The sequence below is a fragment of the Grus americana genome, chromosome 5 (assembly GCF_028858705.1).
Source record: "Grus americana isolate bGruAme1 chromosome 5, bGruAme1.mat, whole genome shotgun sequence".
In the NCBI taxonomy this organism is placed as follows: domain Eukaryota; kingdom Metazoa; phylum Chordata; class Aves; order Gruiformes; family Gruidae; genus Grus; species Grus americana.
In genome coordinates, this window is record NC_072856.1 from 32,751,670 (window position 1) to 32,771,070 (window position 19,401).

The following is a 19,401-nucleotide window of genomic DNA, read 5'->3' on the forward strand; positions in this document are numbered from 1 at the left end:
CCATACAATATTTCGCTATATCTTTTCTGTATCCTCCACAAGCTGCTAAAGACACCACAAAGCATTTTCTCAGTATTTATGAGGGTGGAGAGGCAGGAATAATTGGGCACTCAAAGCTTGGTTTGTGTAATAGCACAGGTCTGTTGCAGATTTGGTCAGTACCCGCTTGAATCCAGAAAGAACTGGAGAAGGTAAAAACCAAAGTCGCATTATCAGGTTTTGGTCACATTTCAACTTGACATTTTTCTCAAGATATTATCTGTCTTCTGAGACATACTAACCTCTGTGGAGGCAGCGTGCTCCCCTCCCTGCAAGCAGACAGCAGGTGAATTAGTGCCAGCTGCACCTGACTTCTTACCACCAGCAGACAAAGCTTCCAGGTCTCCATGTACAAGCAATTCCATTTATTTACATCAGCACAAGCTGTCCTCCACTTGGGTTGGCCTGAAGAGAGCATTCACCCTTTACTGCTTAGTCTAATTACTGACTCAGACTAATGGCTCATTACAGATTCAAATTGCTCAGTCTACTGGCTGCACAATGAGGCCATTAACATTTTCTAGAGGTAAGACTCTTGGAAACCAGCAGGAAGAGAGCCACAGAATGGGCCGACTTGCCCACAATTGCAGTAGAGAATTTCCCTGCAATGAAGCCTGCCTTTAAGACCATGTCTCACAATTAAACCCACAAAAAGGAACCCAATTCTAGATGTTTAATTGACAGGAATTTTAAGTTGTTCATCTTAAGTTCCTCAAATTGCTTCAGTGTTTTCTTGTAGGCTGCAAACTCATTGGGCAAAGTTTTTCATAACTCCATACAAGAGTCATGTCTGCACGTAAGGATTGTAAATGTAAAACGAGCTCAGCTCAGGCTTTGCTTTCTGTGGGGCCATCAGAACTTACATTTCACCAACATCACTGTACCTGCCCCAGGTTCGGGAACTGCAGATACTATTGCCAGCTTTTGCAAGAGGAAAACAAGAGCAAGTGAAAGCAGGCCTGAAACTTTATGCACTGCAAGAAACTTCATGAAAGAAAAAGGGAGTTCATACCACTCAAGATTCATGACTGACACTGACAGTTTATCCAGCCCATATTTACCCTCTACTTGCATCATCTTTTAATCCCAGGTTATAGAACCAAGCTTCCTTTCCTATTTCCTTCACTCAGTTGATTTAAAAATGGTATCAACACCTCTCAGTGTCCAGAACAGTTAACTACCACTAACAAACCAGTATCCCCACTTCAGTTTTTTTCTTCTTCACTCATTCCCAATCTCTCCACTTTTAATTCACTCAGTTTCCAGTTTTAATAAGGAAGACCAAGTGACTTTATGGAAGAGATAAGCCATGACATGACTGTTTTTTACATATCTCCGTCTCCTGAACAGCCTACTTTAAAAACTGCTTGCAAAAGACACTACTCAGGGCTGCAATATGTCAAATCTGTAGCTTTGAGCTCCCTAAAGCCCCAGCATTCCTCAGATAAAGAAAGAGTTTTGTTTTGTTTCATGTTTGCTTGTTTTGTTTCAAATGTGTGGCACAATTTCCCTTTGGCTGGAAAGGAACTTTCTGCATTCTTTAGGCAGGGAAGAAATCCAGTCATGTTGGCTCCAAGGATGCCTTTCACTGCTTCTTAAAACATTAAGAACCTCCCAGTGGGAGAGAGGGGGGAGATCCAGCCCTGGAGGGGACAGCGTGCATCTTCCAAGTCTCTCAGGCCTTTCAAACTAAGCAGCAACTGGAGTAAATTAGTGCAAGAAGCTCCTTACAAGAAAGGATTGTACAAGGAACAAATTGGAATAAGGAACAGACAGCAAGAGAAATCTGCAGGTTCTGGATATCCTAATCCCACCCAAGAATAACTGTGTTCCCTGACAAAGGTCCTGGAAACTTGTTCTTCACTTGCAGGCTGAATTCAGCATAGAAAGAACAGTGGTAAGTGTCTAAGCTGCAAAGTTCACACACCAAGCACGTCCTGGAAAACCTGGGTTTCCATTCTACCTCATACAAACATGCCTCCATCTCCTCAGGCCTGGGTCTGCTCTGCCTTCCAGCAACAGAGCACGTCTCAGACACAGAACAAATCAATACATTCTATTTTAAAGTTTTAAGTTCAGTGCCAATTTAATTTGATTTAAATTACCTTACAGGGCAAATTGTATGAGTAACTGGCATTGCATCATAGAGCAATAGCAGCAATGTAAACATGGACAACCAGAGCATGGGGTTTAAAAATAAAAAGGATTTCTTGCCAGCACCCTTGCCTGTTCTCTGCAGAAAGCTCCACAGAGCCACTTCTGGAACTACATGCCAAGGCATGTGACTATAAAGCCATTTCATTTTCTTTTCATCAGTACTGAAAGAGCCTCTGAGTGGAATTGCATGTTACCTCACATCTTCTGGTGACTCTCTCATACCAATTGACCCACAGAAATTAGGGCTAAACAAGATGGAAAAGAGGCCAAAACATTTGGAGAAAGAGAGTGAATATCAATAGCCAGCCCTTTTCTCATTCCAACATTCATTTGTCTCTTCTAAAGGACAGCTAATATGCTAGTAAAGTCTTCCTTTTCATTAATTACCAACAGCTTAAGCCTACCCATCTGCACTGTTTCTAAGGCACAGCAGCCTCCATACAAAAAAAAAAAAAAAAAAAAAATTTTGCCCTGAAGACTTGAAGGGCACCAGCATCACACAAAGCTTATTAGCTCCATATTTTACATTCCTGTATGAATGGGACAAAAGAAATAACTTGAGAGTCTTAGCTATTCCTTTTCCTCCTTAGAGTGCCTATTCTGTGCCAGAGACCCTCATCCAGGGATGGAGAGAGGAGTCTGCTGTGCAGTGGGAAAAGTCCAAAAGCTCCCAAAACAGATGGCAGTTGCCCAAAGTGATGTCAGAAGTTTCCAAGATGTGCCTCTACAACAGAAGATCATCACTGACCCAGTTCCTGTTGGACCCCTCCTCATCCTGCCCTTTCTGTCTTCTTGCAAAGAGCAATCTTTGTAGAAAGAGTCTCAACGCTCAGCTAGAATAGACAGTTAAATGCATGCTGGCTAGCCACCAGTCTTCAGAGAAGCCAGAGCTCCAGTGACCACCTTGCTTCAATGAAACTAGGCTGTTCTTGGCTCCAACTTCCTTACAACAGGTCCCAATACTGGAATTTTCACTCAAGGTAACTTAAGAAAAAACACTGATAAGCAAGCCAAATTCATTCATAGATCATCACTAGCCAAAAATGTAATGCTAAGTCCATCAGATTTTAAACAAAATTATTTCGGCTTCTAAAAGCCCTCTTGATCTTAAAAGACCTATTTAATAATTGCTCACAAGTGTTTTTCTAACATCACGGAGAAAGGCCAAAGTGGTTTGTGCAGGAGCTTCCAACAAATATGAACAGATTCAGAACTGGAGGGGACAAAGTTTACATGATTGCTTGAAGCATGCTGGCTCAAAGGGAAACATTTTCCTTTTCTTGACAGCTACTGCATAAGATGTTTCTGCAGCCACGTGACCAAGTGTACCATTCTTGAACTAGGATGCCACAGGCAGCACCAAGGAGAATCAATTTATATTACAAATTTTAGATTAATTAATTCCATTTACAGTTCTCTTGTTTTGCATGTTCCAACCTCTGAGTTAATAAAGGGAGTGAAGTAGGAAAAACAAGTTCAGATGTTTTCCTCTTTTGCTCTTCTTTCTTATGAAATCAGCTGCTTCCAATTCTAGAAGAACAGACCAGGACTACTCAGGTAGGAAGCCTACAAACAATTCCCCCTCAAAAATAATGCAGATTTCAAGAGCTACTCGATTTGCTTGTACTTCAGGCTAGACTAGCAATGATTGCATTAACAGAATGTATTCAGGTGCCAATTATACATTAACACGTAATTACAGGTTTAGAGACATATCCTTATCTAAAATAAGGAGCAGGCTTCAGCTTTCAGTCTTTAAGTAGTTTTCCTTGCATCTTTCTTCTCCCTACTTTTTCGTAAGCTACTATACACAACCAATAGACTGGAGAGCAGATATGCTCAAAGTGCATCACTGCTCTGAACATAGTAATCCATCATTCCTATCAAGTGCTTTCAGGACTGGACTGACAGTCCCAGCATAGATGATGTTCTTCAAATTAAAACGTTGGCATTAAGGAAGGCCTTTCCTGCATTTTGAAGTGTCAGGAATAATTGGTTTAGAGAATTAACAGTAAAAATCCTGCTTCAGATATCAAAACAGGAACTTCTCCAAGGAAATAGCCTTTATCCTCACCAGCAGAATAAGGATGCATTCAACACTGTTTTCCTGTAGTAAGGAGACAAACTCAAAAGTTGACTCTGAATGGGGGGGGTAGAGGGGTGAAGGGCTGAAAATCAGCATGTGGAGAATGCCTAAAGACAAACTTGACTGAGTCATCGCTGTACCCTTCAGTGGTCACCCCTCCCTAGACTATTTCAATGAATGCAAATCAGAGGACACAGAAGGGCTATGAATACACACAGGAGGAGAACAACAACTCATCTAATGCCTTGCTCAGGAAAGACAAGACTGAAGAAAGGAGTGTAAAGGAGGGCCAATGCACAAGAGAGTGAGGTTTCCAAGCACAGCTAGGGTTGAATCCAGCACTGCTCCAGCTGGCCAGAGGGTTTTATGCTCTGTTAAAACCCTCACCTTTCAATGCATATAAAGCCACAACCATGACATTGGCACTCCTGACTCCCAGTCTACTAGTCATATTGATAGCCTTCCTAACCTCTAGGGATTTTACTGAGAAACTCTCAGTAAGCTTCAAGGTGAACAAGTACAAGGTGAACTCTGCTTTCATGTACTACATCTCAGCTGATGAGCAGAGAGCATCGTTTTCTGCTCCACAGGGTGGTGCACGAACAGACTGTCATCTTATTCCTCCTACTGAAGGGGGATGTCTAAAGGTACATAAGCCTCCTGCACACCAAGCTGGTTAAGTACCCAGGTTCTGAATTATCTCGAGGGCCTTGACTGGGCAGCTGCTATTATAAAACAAGTTGCTGAAGCACAGGACTCCACTCACCTTTCCTTCCTGAATTACCCTGGCTTGATGGTTTATCAGTTACAGAACCTAAAGGGGAAGAAAAAGACATCTATTTAAATGTGGCATGATCGCACAGAACATATAATTTCACATCAATACAGTCAATATCTCAATCCACAAAGCGTTGGCTTTACTTGCCAACAGCTCAGTTTCAGATTCAGAGAGCCTGTGGCTTCAACCAACTGGGATAGCATAAGGAAGTTTTATGCGTTAAGATGTTAAATCAGGATGAGGGCAAACAAGAAATCTTTAGTAGCTGGATCCAGTGATTTGAAAGAGCTCAGAGCAGTGTGCTAGTAAGAAACCTGGAATAAATCCAAGGGCAAGAAGGAAAGATCAGTAAGAGTCATTTCTTTCATTTGCAAGTGTCAGGAAGAACAAATCAAAAACAGGTGGGGCGAGTGTGCAGGGAATGCAAGGGGCAGTATTCTAAAGGAAAGGGATTTAAGTGGGACAATTTGCAGAAAATGGATTTCAACCATCCCCTGAACATCCCCAGCTGTTTGAAAAGGGAGATGAATAAGATCCAGCATGTATTTGAATACAACACATCTTGGGGTTTTTAATATAAATTAGATCTTCATACAATATATGATTCTACACTTATTTCTGCAGTTTGCTTTAGTGCTTCATCACACTGTTTTCCACTAAAACTTGAACTGATAATAAAAGCTTTTTGAACAAATCCATTACCAAAGTGTATTAAAAAAATCTATGACAAGCCTTTTTTTTTTTTTTTAATAGCTTTATTCCCTGGAAACTGATTCTTCTGTGCACCATTACTAAACAGTTCCAGTGATTACTTCAGGAAACAGGGATCAAAAGTCAGCTCCAAAGGAGGCGGCTCTGACAGGGCCAAGCATCTGGACAAGACAAACTCTAAATGTAAACTCTATTGCCCAGGCACTTTCACTTGCAGATCAGTTCACCACAAATCTATTGCTGAATTACAGGTAGGAAGCACATACCTAATATTATTCATCATTGGCCTAACATCCATGTGTCCTACAATACACCATGAATTTACTTTCCTGGCAACACAATTTTAGGAACAGCTCAAAGCTAAATGAACAGATCAGCAAAACTCTAAAACATGCCCTTCCAAAGCTATATACTGGAAATGGTGGAAGGAAGTCATATTCTAAGGTTTAAGCCAAACTACTGTAGCAATTCACCTTACACAAAACCAGGATATTAACCTTATTTTCTTTCCATGTACCTGTGAAACACCAAGCATGCCCTCAAGTTACATTGACTCACTGGTTCCCAGACAGTTCTCCCACTCAAATCAAACCCTCATGCAAGTCACTCTGCTTATTACCACAAAGCACCCTACAGCCAAGAGGACACTGAAAAAGGTGAGAAGGATTAAAAAACCCAAGTTTGACTGCTGTCATGCTCGCATCTAAAGGGCAAACACTGCAGGGCCATATGAAAACCCAGATCCCAATCTCATCCCATTTGAGCCACGGGCTGCCATATTGAATAGCGGGGAGAAAAAACAATCATCATCATTCTGTTTTAAGCACAGAAAATGATTGATCTGGGCCCAGTAAACCATAGGGCAACAGAGCCCAGAGTGTCAGGCTGAGAGCCCAAAAGCATGTCACTTAATAAACCCATGAGTAACAGCCTGGCTCTGGACCTCCCTCTTGCACACTGTGGTGCAAGCCCAGTGCTGTCCAGCCCTATGACACACATGGGGATCCTGGAACTGAGCAACATGATCAGAAGACTCAAATCCATTATAACAGCAGGAGCCCAGATTTGGAGGCTAGTAGTCAACAACTACCAGTTTCTCAGAACCACCTTAGGAAACTTATAACTGACATCACTCTGCAGGCAAAATGACTCCATCGCCCACTCAATGCAGCCCAAGAACCACTTCTTTAAAATACAGCTCACAGAAAAAAGTTATCCCAGCTGCTATAGGAATCTCTGCATTTGCTGCAGTGTTGCTGTGTACACCAATTGCCTTGGCTACCACAGGCTGTTACCTTAGTGTCTTTTCTCAGTGAGCCTTGCAGGAGGGTCTGTACCCTAACTGCAGGGTGGATGTGCCACAGTCCAAGCTCCCTTACAGCTTCCAAATGCCAGCAAGCACACAGGGAGGTACAGGCACAGCTGCGGTGTTAAATTGGGTAAACTGTCTAAGTCACCTGAAAAGATCAAGCGCTCTGAACAGGATGCGTTCTCCCCAACCCCCTTTGGTTATCAAATTAGTATTTGTTGAAGCCACTCCCACAGTACCTGAACATACAGGAGTTTTGTTCTGTACAGAAGAGCCGCTAATAGGCTTGCCATCAGGTGTCACACACCAGCAGTATCCAGTGTAGGTATGGCACTGCACCTGTTTGATAAAACAAAGAGCAGGCATTTCATTTCTCACTATCACCCATGACTTTTATTATAATCCAGCATCTTAATGGAAGTCCCAACCCAGACACATCACAAACACATGCTTCAGAGTGAGGAGGTCACACAGAAAAGTACCTTTGATATCGTTAACTTTTCTTTCTCCCCTCACCTCCCTCCCCAAAGAAAGGTAATTTCTCCTACTCCAACTCCTTTAGCTGCAATTCAAGAGGCAAAAGAAGTTACAAGTAGTTAGCTGAGAACACTACAGTTTGGGAATACAGCAGTTGTGTCCCAGCTCACACCACCCTCTGCTAAATCTCATTTACTATTTACTATCACATAGTTGTCCCACTGCTGGGATGAGGAAAGGCCACCCTGGCCCAATTCCACAGTCACTGCTTGAGAACAGCTTTCTGTGAGCATTTCAAGAGCATTTCATTCAGTAAACATGGCTGGAAAAATGCAACACTGATTTGTTATGATAACAAACCCTCTCCAGGCAGATTAAGCTAGTTCCCGTTACTATGTCAACCTAGGCAGTAGGAGCAAGATCCAACATGCTCTTCATGTATTGACAAGGACTTAAGAACATTTGATGAAGGCTCTAATGAGCCAAAAGGTACACAGCATAAGATTCATCTTGCTTAACTTTAAAGCTGAACTGAACATCTAGAGTTGCCCAGTTCCTTCCTCCACCACTAGTTCAGATGTGGAATTCTAAAGTGAGAATAGATAAATCCTGATCTAGCAGACTGTTCCGAGTAATATCTATGCAGATATTAGTTCAGTGGCAGTTTCATCCAATTTAATAAATCTAATTACAGCCTGTGCCCCAGCTTTCACAGAGCAATCAAGCATTTGGATGAAGTTCAGGATGCCTTTTGCCTTCCCTCGAGACACAAATAAATGATCATCATACAGTCATCTGTGTAAATACTAACAGTTTCCAAGATTCTTTCTAGAATTCAAGCCACACTTTCAGTTGTGGTTGAGTGTGCACATCAGTACTTCCAGCACCTTGAAATGGTATAGAAATGCCTACATTACTATAAGCTAGAGATCATGGCTCCCTCAATCCATTTCTGAAAAAAGCCATGAAATGAGATCACTTCAGAAACTGCCTTTTTATTTTACTTGTAAATTGAATTCTGTCCATGCTCTCTTTTTTTTTTCCTGCAAGTTCACTGAAGCCAATTTCCCATTCCAGTCCTCTCCATACAGAAGAGTGATGGGGTGTTTGTGCCATTCCCTTCGTTAGGGATCCTTCAGAGCTAGAACAGTCATTCCCCCTTGCTGACAGCTGGCTCCGATTCCCTAAGGTAGCAGAGTTTGTTCACAGACTTAACAACAGTCTTTTTTAAAGGCTTTGAGTATCACATAAAACATGATCTAAGAGCAATTATCACATGGTACCAGTGTTTATCTTGGGTTTTACTAAAGTGCAAAGCAATCATTTTGCCTCAAGCAAATTAACTTTTAGCAGCCAAAATGAACAATAATCTCATGTACTCATGTCACTAAAGTCACTGTCACTGCTATCTTCACACTTTCATTTTTATTCTCTCAATATATCACAAAATTGATTGCAAATTGCTCAAAAGCACTATGAATATAATTAGCAATAATCAAGTTGCAAAATATTTCTTATTGTTCAATCTAATCAATTGCATATTCAAAACAAGCGTGATGGAACTGCTTGGGTTTCTGTGTTTAGTGTTTATCTCTGCTGATGACACACACACATTACTGCATTCCCAACAGCACAAGAAGCTGTCTTTACATCTGAGCATTAATTGTAAGAATCTTACCCAGAGATGAAGCCAAATTCCAGGATAGGGTCTTGAATTCGTAGGGCAAGACCACTCCATGTTACATTACAGAAGAAATCCAGTGTACCCAGCATTTAAAAAATTCCAATGTTAGTGCCTTGATAGTCCTTCAGCCAAGCCTTCAGAAAATAAACTACATGGCAGAGGAGTCCAAAAAGTGTATTGACATAAATTTAGGACAGCTGCATTAACTAACAACATGTTATGCAACTCATCTCAATGGAGAGCTACCAATTACATACATTCATTTATGCAAGCCAATACATTACATCCATAAAAGCAAAATAATTTTGTAATTAAGCTAGTGAAGGCTGGTCTTTGGACTGGTATCCTGTGACCCTTTTTTCTCCCTGCCACCATTAAAAAAACCAAATTCAGATTGACAGCACTTTCACAACCATCACGTGTTATAATACAGCACCAAAGGACTTTCCTACTACAGATAATAGCAGCAATGAAGTCTCAGCCCTTATTCAGACAACTACCCTGAAAGAAAAGACAATTCAACCTCCTCAAAAATCACTGCAGTTGGCTTTCCTGAATGTCTTCATGTTGAGAGATGCTACCTTTCACCATGATACCTGACCAGGTCTCAGCATATTTAAGCATCATAATAACTGGCCTGCAGTTTGCAGCTTAAGGGTTCGGGGAAAAAAAACCTGGTGTACTTTTCATCAGTTACATAGCACTGGTATGGCATTGAAAAAGTGTAAAGATGATAGCTGACCCAATACCATTTCTAAGCACTGTATATAAACACAAACTTTGTAAAAAGTGTCAGCTATTCCGGAACACCTATAGTAAGGAATCTTAAAAATTCAAGTTTTTACTTTAATTTTTTCCAATGAGTTTCCACTTATCTTAGGTTTGAGGTTTTGTTTCTAAATTCCATTTAAATCTTCTACTTTAAATTTAACCTCATTCTACTCCTATAGTAGCAAGATTTTTAAACGCTGTTATAATCAGAAGAGTAACCATGTAAAAGTGACACCTGTTTACTGCATAGATCTAATCTTCAGTTACTGAGTTAATTTGGGCACTACCAAAATACATGTTAGAAGAAGTGTGTTTGACTTTTTGGCTCACAGTCTTCAAAAGCTAAGTACTGTGTCATAGAAAACACCTTATCAATTTTATATACAAAATAAACTTGATTGCTAACCAAGGTGCAGCTACGGAATGCTCATTACTGCTGGAAAGGCACATGACAGAGTTTGACATCTCAAATTTACATAAAATGTTCAGCTGTTGGACAGGTTTAAGTTACATAATAGGGAATCAGAAATAAAACCTGCAATTAGCAGCATTAGCCCTGCAAGCACCTGAATCCCTGATCATGCAGGAGGACACTGTTCCTATTTTTCAAGGGTGAGATATATGCCAGCTCAACCGTGCCTCAACTGAAGGACGAAAAAGCGCGAAACAAACCCAACAAGTATTGCTCTGCCACCATTACCCACATTAATAGTGTAGCAGCAGATCCTCTACTCGCCCCCTCTAGCAGCTAATGTACTAGCCACCATGAATGAACATCCTGCTCTCAAGTTCATTACAATATGAAAACATTAAAACTATGGTCACTGACAGACTCCACAGCCTCTTAATTTCCTAAGGGAAAAAGAAACCACTGTTCGAGTTTCTTCAGTATCTCACTGGCAGTGCCAGAATCAGATTCCCAAGCATTCCAAAGCTTCTCAATAAGCAAGCAGCAGCACCCCTTTACAGCCATTTGACAAAGGAGGATCAAGGGGTTGTTTCCAAAAGAGAAGCTGGAAATGGAAGAGAAATTGCATGCGCATCTATGAGGGAGAAAACAGGGGCAAAGCAGTAATTCTGTGATGGCTGAAACCAGTCTCTATAGAGTTATAGAAAGCAGAAGTTTGCTCTAAGAGGCTTGAGAGCACCTTGGACAAGCACTGGGCTGAGCACAGAACAGCAACACTCAGACTAGCCTTTCACTGCTGTTCAGATGCAGAGTTTGGTAACTGACTCCTGTCCCATTGCAGATCAGACAAATATTTCTCCTTCCAGAATGGAGGGCAGAGAGAAGGGAAGAAAAACATTCCTTCTGCATTCAGAGCAATACTTTTATGAGAGAAGATAAAACACACATCCAGTTTTTGAATGGCACTGCTGAGGGCATGCAGCAGAGCTACTGACCGCACTCACAGCACAAGGCACGGCTCCAAACCCTCGCTGCACTCAAGTGCTCCTTGTAAATACTGTAAAAACAGTTAAATAAGTTTTCCAAGCCAGTAGATCATCTGGTCTGACCCAGACAGCAGAAGCTGCAGTGTCACACAGCAATTCTTTAATCAAGCCTTTCCTTTGTTCGAGCCATTGAGGCTCATCTAGAAAGTCCTCTGAACCCAAGTTAGCAGCACATAATCAGTATTCTGGTCTGATGACTATTTATTCTACTGTAAGCGGTGATGCCTCTGTTCTGGTTTAAATGTCTTGCTGTACTGCTTGGACCCTGGATCTTGTCATACTTTCTGCTAGATTAAGAGTCAGCTAACTATTGTCAGAAGCCTGCCTTGCCTTTACAGACAATTTTAGGGAGCTATGAATCAGTCTGCATGTCAAGTTTGAGTTTCTTTGGGACTACCACCCCTCAAATAATTTTTGTCACTTTTTCTGTTCCCTGCTCACATTTAATTCTTCCCAAATGATGTTGTGCAGACAAATATTCCCACCAGGGCTTTATGCAGCAGCCACCTCCCTCAAGTCTATGCATCTTTCAAGAAATGTTTGCTCCACAGGAGTTTCACTATTCATATAACCAGGGAAATAAGTTATTTGTGGCAAAAAAAAAATCTTAGCCATGGTCAAGGGCACTCCCAACACACACTCTGGCACAGATACCATTTTTAGCTTAGAAGAGGGATCCCCAAGAGATACTCTCTGCTTCTGACACAGAATGTGACTCCTTAAAGTTAAGAATGATCACACATTGTTACTTTCCTTAAGGATGTCCATTCCTGCTTTAAGAATCTGTTCCTTTGCTCTCTTGACTGGTGGTACTTCGAAGAAACACCATATATAACCAAAGTTGCTACCTTACGAGAAACACAATGAGAGCTGCAGGAAGAAAGCAAATGCGTAAGTAGCCAACAAATCTGCAGAGCAGTATTCAGAGAGCTCCAGCTACAGTCTTCTATAGAAGTGATGTCTTAACAGAAAAAGCCAGAACTATCTAATAATTAAAGCCCAGATTCTTTATGAAGAGCTTCTTTAATATAGCAAGACAGACTGTTCTTTCCTTCTGAAAGGAGAGGTTAAGTCCTTGAGAGCTTAGTATCGCTAGACTATGAGCACTGAATAATGAAATAATAGACAGCATCCAGGGAATGCGGGACATGTCTACACAGTGCCCTGCAGCACCATGCTGCATTAAGAAATGAGTTTGTCATTCTGCCCAGCACGGTGCTACACTAGCCAACGCAGAGGAACAGACTTGGATCATGAAGTCACACTGAAGGCTGAGAGGGTTCCCCATGGCTTTAGAAAGGGGTCTGTTTGTGGGACTTAGGAGAAAGCAGTACTTTGTACACGCGTTGGCATAGCACAGAATGAAACTATTGCTATGGACCGTAATATAGATCACTCCTTCCAAACAGACTTGTATTACCAGATGTGGGAGTGCTCTGGAAGCTATCTGATAACTGAAAACTGCTCTGACAAAGTCAGCCCACTCACTGATCCTGTTGTGAGACAACATGTTTGACTGATGCGCTAGCTTTAAGAGAAATCTCAGTGCTGCTTCAATAACTGCACCAGCAGCTGCAGGTTTGAGAGCCTAAACTCAAACTCTCCAAGGAGACTTGCTGTCAGCCACGTGTGTGCAGACTTGCAAGGAAAAGAAACCACAGCTAGACAGTGGAAGGTGGCAGCAAATGGCAAAACACACCACAAAAAGCCCTACAAGACTACACCCCCAAAGCAGGGTTAACATTATTCATGTTCATATTAATCTGTCTGAAACTGATCCCGTTTAAAACCTCAGCAACCTTTTCTAAAAAACCGCTTGGGGGAAAACTATGAAGAATGCAAGTCTCTCTCAGCCCATGGCAACAAGCCCAATGGCACTAGGCAGCAAAAGAAAGTGTGCAGATTACCCAATAGAGCCTGTTGTTTATGAAGAACAGATCACAGCAGGTTAAGTGCAGCATGGAAAGGGAATGGCATTTATGCAAAATACAGCATAACAGCAAAAAGGAGAGAGCAAGTCTTGGGAACAGAAACTGGTTTTAGTCATGTCCAGTTTTGCACAACAGTACGTGAACTCAGTTTTATACAATTAATCTAGTTACACATATCAAACAAGCATTATGTTGTGAATAACTCAAATTTTATCTGTGTACTTACATTACTGTAGGCTAAGTGCAGCAAGATTTCATTATAGGAAGTAATATTCCCCACACAAACTAAAATATAAAGAAATAGCAATTCCAGAGCAATTCATCAGGTCTGCTCCCATTTACAGTCATCCCATCACGCCTGTAATATCACCACCTCTTCCATACTGCAAATCCATGCCACATTTTTAGATGTGTAAGGAGTGCTAAAAAGGGATTTTATAAGATGTTTGCATTACACAAACTCCCAGAATAAAGGAAGCAGCACACGTGGTGCATAGAAACAGTTGCTAAAACCAGTGAATTGACAAGTGCCTGCTCCTCTTCGTGCAGTACGCAAAACCCATTATAACTAGCCATGTCTAGGCAAACTGGGCATCCAAGCAATAGAATTTTTGACAACAATTCTTTTTGGTCTAGATTTTACAGACAATGAAAAACGATAGATTATACAAGTTTAAGACACACAGGATGTCTCTCTCATGCAGGGTTTAAATGCAAGCCAAGGTCTTTGCCTTCAGGCCCTTCACCCTTATTACCACACCTAACTGTTGGGCCTCAGAGCCAGCTGCCCTGCAGGGAAGCAGGAGGAGATAAGACAAGAGTGGTCTTCCCTCTGCAGCTGCTACCCCATGCAGCACATGCTGCTGGTCACAGAACAGCAGAGTAGCTATGTTCTCTTCAAGACCCTACAGCCTCATCCAGTTAGCGGTGGATCCAGCCTCAAATTTATACAGTTTTGTACTTCATGCAGTTCCAGGAGCTGGAAAGGGCAGACTTGAGCTCACAGCCTCACTTCGTGCTGCTTTCAGTGTTGACCCATATTGACTGCAATTTAGTTTCTAATCAAGAGGAGGACGATAAACCACAAAAGCAACAGTTCCATCTGGTTAAGACCAAACAGGTTCTGGGAACACATAGTTACCACTACCAAATGCAGCTCCCAAACCTGCACTGTTTGTGTTTTTCACTCCTGCAAAGCTTTCAAAGAATTTCCCCCAATAAATTAGACAAAACCCCAGATCTTTTGAAGTCTAATAGCAAGGATGATGATGTGGGCCTGAACATCTACAAAAAAAGAGGCTCAGCTCAACACCTGAAAGCAAGTCATCCACATCTTGAGTGAGTGCTATAACAATTAAGACATTTTATATTTTAAATATATGCATGCATCTTGGTCTCCCCTCTGATCAGAATTTCTTCTGCCCAAAATATTCCTCCAATAACAGTTACATAGAATGGGGGAAGCTGTTGAAAAAATTTCCCTAGCCAACTCTGCATACCGGGTATACCCTGAAGCATATGCATCTGCTTAGATTCTTGTTGGGATGACGCCTCAAGACCATGGTGGGTATTTCTCCTAGAAACTTCTTTGAGAGATGCTGCTCTGTTTTGGACTTCCCAACCGAGATTTGGAGTTTGGATGGAGCAAGTCTCTGGGTACTGAACCAGAATAAACTACTAACAGTTCAGAGCTGACTTCAGCAAGGCCTCAGGGACTTCAAGAACTGGCCTATACAGCTTCCCCTCAGAGCAGAACCCAGGGGTGCCAATTCTCTGCGCAAGAGATGCGGTATCCAAACCACCTCCACCAGATGAGATTTATTAATGAGTTGCTGGAAGCAAAAGCTGTTTAGACTGTTCACCAAAACTCTAATTTTTATATATCCTTTTAAAATCAAAGTTTAATTAATTTGGACCAGAAGCTAAAGGAAATATTTGTCTCAAATGCATGTTGAAACTGGTTAGCTTCCTCGGACATTGTGTTTCATTCACATCTTATGCAGGGACAATGACCTTAAATGCTGCAATATAAATGATGAAGCTGGCTCCTGAGGTATGTGGAACATTGAGTATTTTTACAATCCAAGGAATGATATGAATTTCAGTTAATTCCAGCTACAAAGGGATCAGAAGCTTCCTTCATCATGCCAGGTAAAACAACAACATTTTAGTGTTCACAGATAGGACTGAACAGAGGAAGAATGTGAAGCATCGCTTGGCTGCCAGCTGAAAACACACAATTTTTGTAAGCAGTTTCATGCTGCCCCTCCACTGGCAACACACGCTGGCCAGGGAATGTACAGGAAAGAGGCCCAGCAACTGCTCAGCAATCCAGACACCAGTACCAGCCTTCTAAAAAAAGTTTTGTTTCAGACTGGTTTATCAACTGCACTCTCAGTCCAGCTTATTAGGATAAAAATTTCACCTGCACCCCCTATTTTAGTCTCCAAGAGGTTGATGGACAGCTGACAGAGACATTGGAAAGTCAGCTTTCCTTCCTCCTTTTTTCTTGAACTATAAAGTTTAACGTGGAACACTTAGTTGGCCCACTGTGCTAGGTTTTAAGTATTCCCCTCCAGTGCCAACATAACCCGAGCAGCTCTACACAAAATCAAATTTCAACAATTGAGAATGTAGTTAGACTGCAAGAAACTGCAGCCACCTTCTCTTACTCCCACCTTCACAAGATGGTCCATGCTGTACACAAATATGATGCTGCTCCAAAGAAGTATGCAAAGTTGGCAGGATGGATAAAATTTTTCCTACTTCACCATTAAAAAAACAAAACAAAAACACTCCCACACACACACCAGATAATGGGAGGGTAAGGCTGAGGGGGGAAATAAAAATTTTTGGTAGGTTATCACAAAAAAATCTTTCTTCTCCTCTTCCCCCAGGCATCACAAAGTGTTTGAACCAACCCCAAAGCTTTTTGTCTCTCATCTTTTTGAAGCCAATATTGATTATATTTTGGAATTTTTTTTTTTTAACCTTCAAAAGATTTCACAAACAATAACTAATGAATCCTAAAATTTCTCTGAGGCATAAGATCTCTAGAGTAGTGCTAGATATAGGGAAGCTAAGGCAAAAGAAGTTGTGTGATGTACTTAAGTTCACAAAGTAGAGGTCATCAGGGTTGCAGGATTTTGGCTTTTGAGACGCATGCCAAACTGAGCAGACAGCATATCCCTCCTATCTGTTAGGGAACTGCATGAGCCATTTTTAACACCCAGTTCAGTTAGCACTGGGACACTACCCTGCCTCGGCAAACTACTCTTCCTGTCAAAATCTGCTTCATGAAGGTTTTTGGTGGGGTTTTTTGTTTGTTTGTTTTCCCCCCCCGTAACTACTTCAACTTCTCTGGAATTCTGTAGGACTTCTCCCAGTCCACCTATTTCTATAGGATGCTCAGTGACCAGGACTGACTATTCATTTTTCACAGATATTAAAGGCTAACAAACCATAATCCTCCTGTGCTACCCCTGCCTGAGATTATTGCTTCTGAAGAGAAACAGCATTATGAAAGAGTCTGAAATCCCAGCACAATTTAGTTCTAGCAAGTGAACAGTGAAGAATCAAAAACCCAAACAAAGCAGTCTCACATCACCTCCCTGCCAAACCCCCAAACCACAACAAGGCACAGAACAGGAAAGAGGTGTCTGTCACTAACAAGTACCCTGCAGAGGGAAAAGGCTGAATAGACCACTCTTTTTAGCTGTGAAATATGAAGCACAGGTAACAGCAGAAGCAGCTTGGTCCACCCTGTTCTGCATGAGCCACAGCTCTCTTTGCAGCTCACATCTTCAGGGGAAAATACACTTGGTTTTGTTTCTGTGCTATGCTGGAGTTTGATGCCATTTGTTTCTGTACTACATTGGAGGCAGATGCCTTTACATATGTGTCTTTCAAGGTATGGTAACCAAATCAAAGCTTCGAGTTGGTTAAACAAGTCCCCAGCTTTCAACACTTCCACCCGAGAGAGTTAGTGTGCACACCCATGCTGCCATCATCACTTGGCTCATGCCTTAACAGTGAATCTCCTGCAGCAACCATGGAGCCTGCCTGAAGGAAGCCAATAGAAATTTTACCTGCGTGAATGATCCATCCTCATTACATTCTGGGATGAAGACTGCTTCCTGGGGCTTCTTTGCCTGTTCCAGTGCTTGAGCTCTCTCTAATCGACACTTGCTTTGGCCAGCATCTACAAAGATAAAAGAAAAAACCACTTAAATTGCAAACACCATTTGGCCTCTTCAAAAGCTACCAGATGCACCACGCAGCTGCAGGGGGGAAAAACCCCAAACAAATACAAGGCATCAAGGACCATTACCTGCACATTAGCGAGGCAGCTATGGAGTTAGGATTCATGATCCCAAAGGCAAATACAAACCTAGATAATCAAAGGACAAGCCAGTTACTGAAGAGCTGCCTAATTTCCTAGGCAATAGTTTTTATGGTCATCCAAGGGTTCTCGAAGCTTCTTCCAATAAGTGCTGGAGCACAATGTCCATGCAGTGAAAGGCCTTCCCAGAGGGAGTTACTAATAACAACAGCCTGAAACTGGATGGCTGAGCATAAGTCAAGTAATTCAGGCCCAGAAGTGAGCAATGTAGAAGAAGGGATGGCCCCAAAGCTTCTTCTCTGAGCAACTCTCCCAGTAAGATGCTAAAATAACCAGCCACCCAACTGAACTTCCACCTTTATGTGGTTCAGATAAGGTAGATATGCCATTGCCTGTGTTTTCCTGAAACCCAGTTTCTACCTCTAGTCCCAGTGCTTACAGCCAGGTGTGCATTATACTTTCTCATATCAGTTATTTTGCTGCTAAGAAAGAACATTGCTCTGCAAGCAGAGCTTGAAGGGGTTAAGATCTCAGCTCTGCACTTATTTCAGATGATGGCAGCATGTAACATGACCTTAACCATTCCAGGTCCAGCTCACTGTTACAGAGCATAGACCCAGATAAGCCTAACACTGATGACTGATGGGTCAAAGAGAAGAGTTCTGCCCTGCAGAGATACAGATTGACTCAGTGTTTACATTTAAAAACTTGATGTCTAACAGTACTGCTGTTCATTCTAAAAAGAGAAGAAAAACAGCAAACATCTGTTTCCATGGACTCTGACACAGGGACTAGCACCTTCTCCTCCTTTCCCCATGAATCCACTGACCGAAAGATTTTCGGTGCAGAAACTGCAAAATCTAATAATCAGAATCTTTCAGCAGCACCATAGAGTGTGATCACTGTTGAACCCCCATTCTACCAGGCACAGAAGTCACATTGGTCAACAACAACAAAAAAATTCCACTGGATCCCTGAAGATCCCACATTCTGCGTCACAGATCACGTGAACTTCAACAACAGAATCACTAGTGCCAGCACTGAATTAGAAAGCCAGTCTGGGTTCTCAGATCAGCTGAATTGACATTGCATGGCAATAGAGTAATTTCCATCTAACCATATCTAGATGCAGAAACCAATGACAATGCTATAAATAGTTTTGATAAAGACATAGACCAAAACTTTCAAGCTGAGTACTTTATTTACACAACTGATGACTCAAGAGACTAAGTTTCCAGTTTGCCAACACAGTTTCATTTTAATCACATTACTCCCCAAGAAGGATTTCACAAGTCTTCTGAAACTATGGAAATCAAACCCTTCTCTTTAGGAAAAGTCACTGTTCATAGCAATAGTATTCAGCACAGATGCCAGTAGCTTAAGCACTGGGTTACAAAGCAAGAGTGCCTATATCAACTGTGCCATTGGCCCACTGAGTGATTTTGAGTCAGTCACCTCACATCCCTAGGATCAGAAGGGACAGAAGGTCATATGTCACTCACCTTTAGAGTGTAATTTGTTTGTGGGGTGTTTGCACAATACCCTTAGCACATGGAGCTTTGATCTCAGGTGGACCTATTATGAGCTTGTATAAAGAACAAGGTTGTTACAGAATTAAAAGACTTTCTTGAATAAAGCTTACCCTGAATTTAGAGAAGTAG

General features: G+C 41.7%; 1 protein-coding gene across 7 annotated transcripts in view; it reads right to left on the reverse strand.

The window, feature by feature from the left end:
• The window catches only part of SMOC1 (SPARC related modular calcium binding 1), a 134,861-nt gene that overhangs the window by 63,803 nt on the left and 51,657 nt on the right, over window positions 1-19,401 (reverse strand). For all 7 annotated transcript variants that reach the window (XM_054828482.1, XM_054828485.1, XM_054828486.1 and 4 more), the window contains exons 3-5: window positions 17,487-17,599; window positions 7,320-7,419; window positions 5,049-5,096 (exon numbers count right to left, since the gene is read on the reverse strand). In XM_054828482.1, coding sequence (XP_054684457.1) covers window positions 5,049-5,096; window positions 7,320-7,419; window positions 17,487-17,599 — 261 coding nt within the window. The remainder of the gene's footprint in view (window positions 1-5,048; window positions 5,097-7,319; window positions 7,420-17,486; window positions 17,600-19,401) is intronic.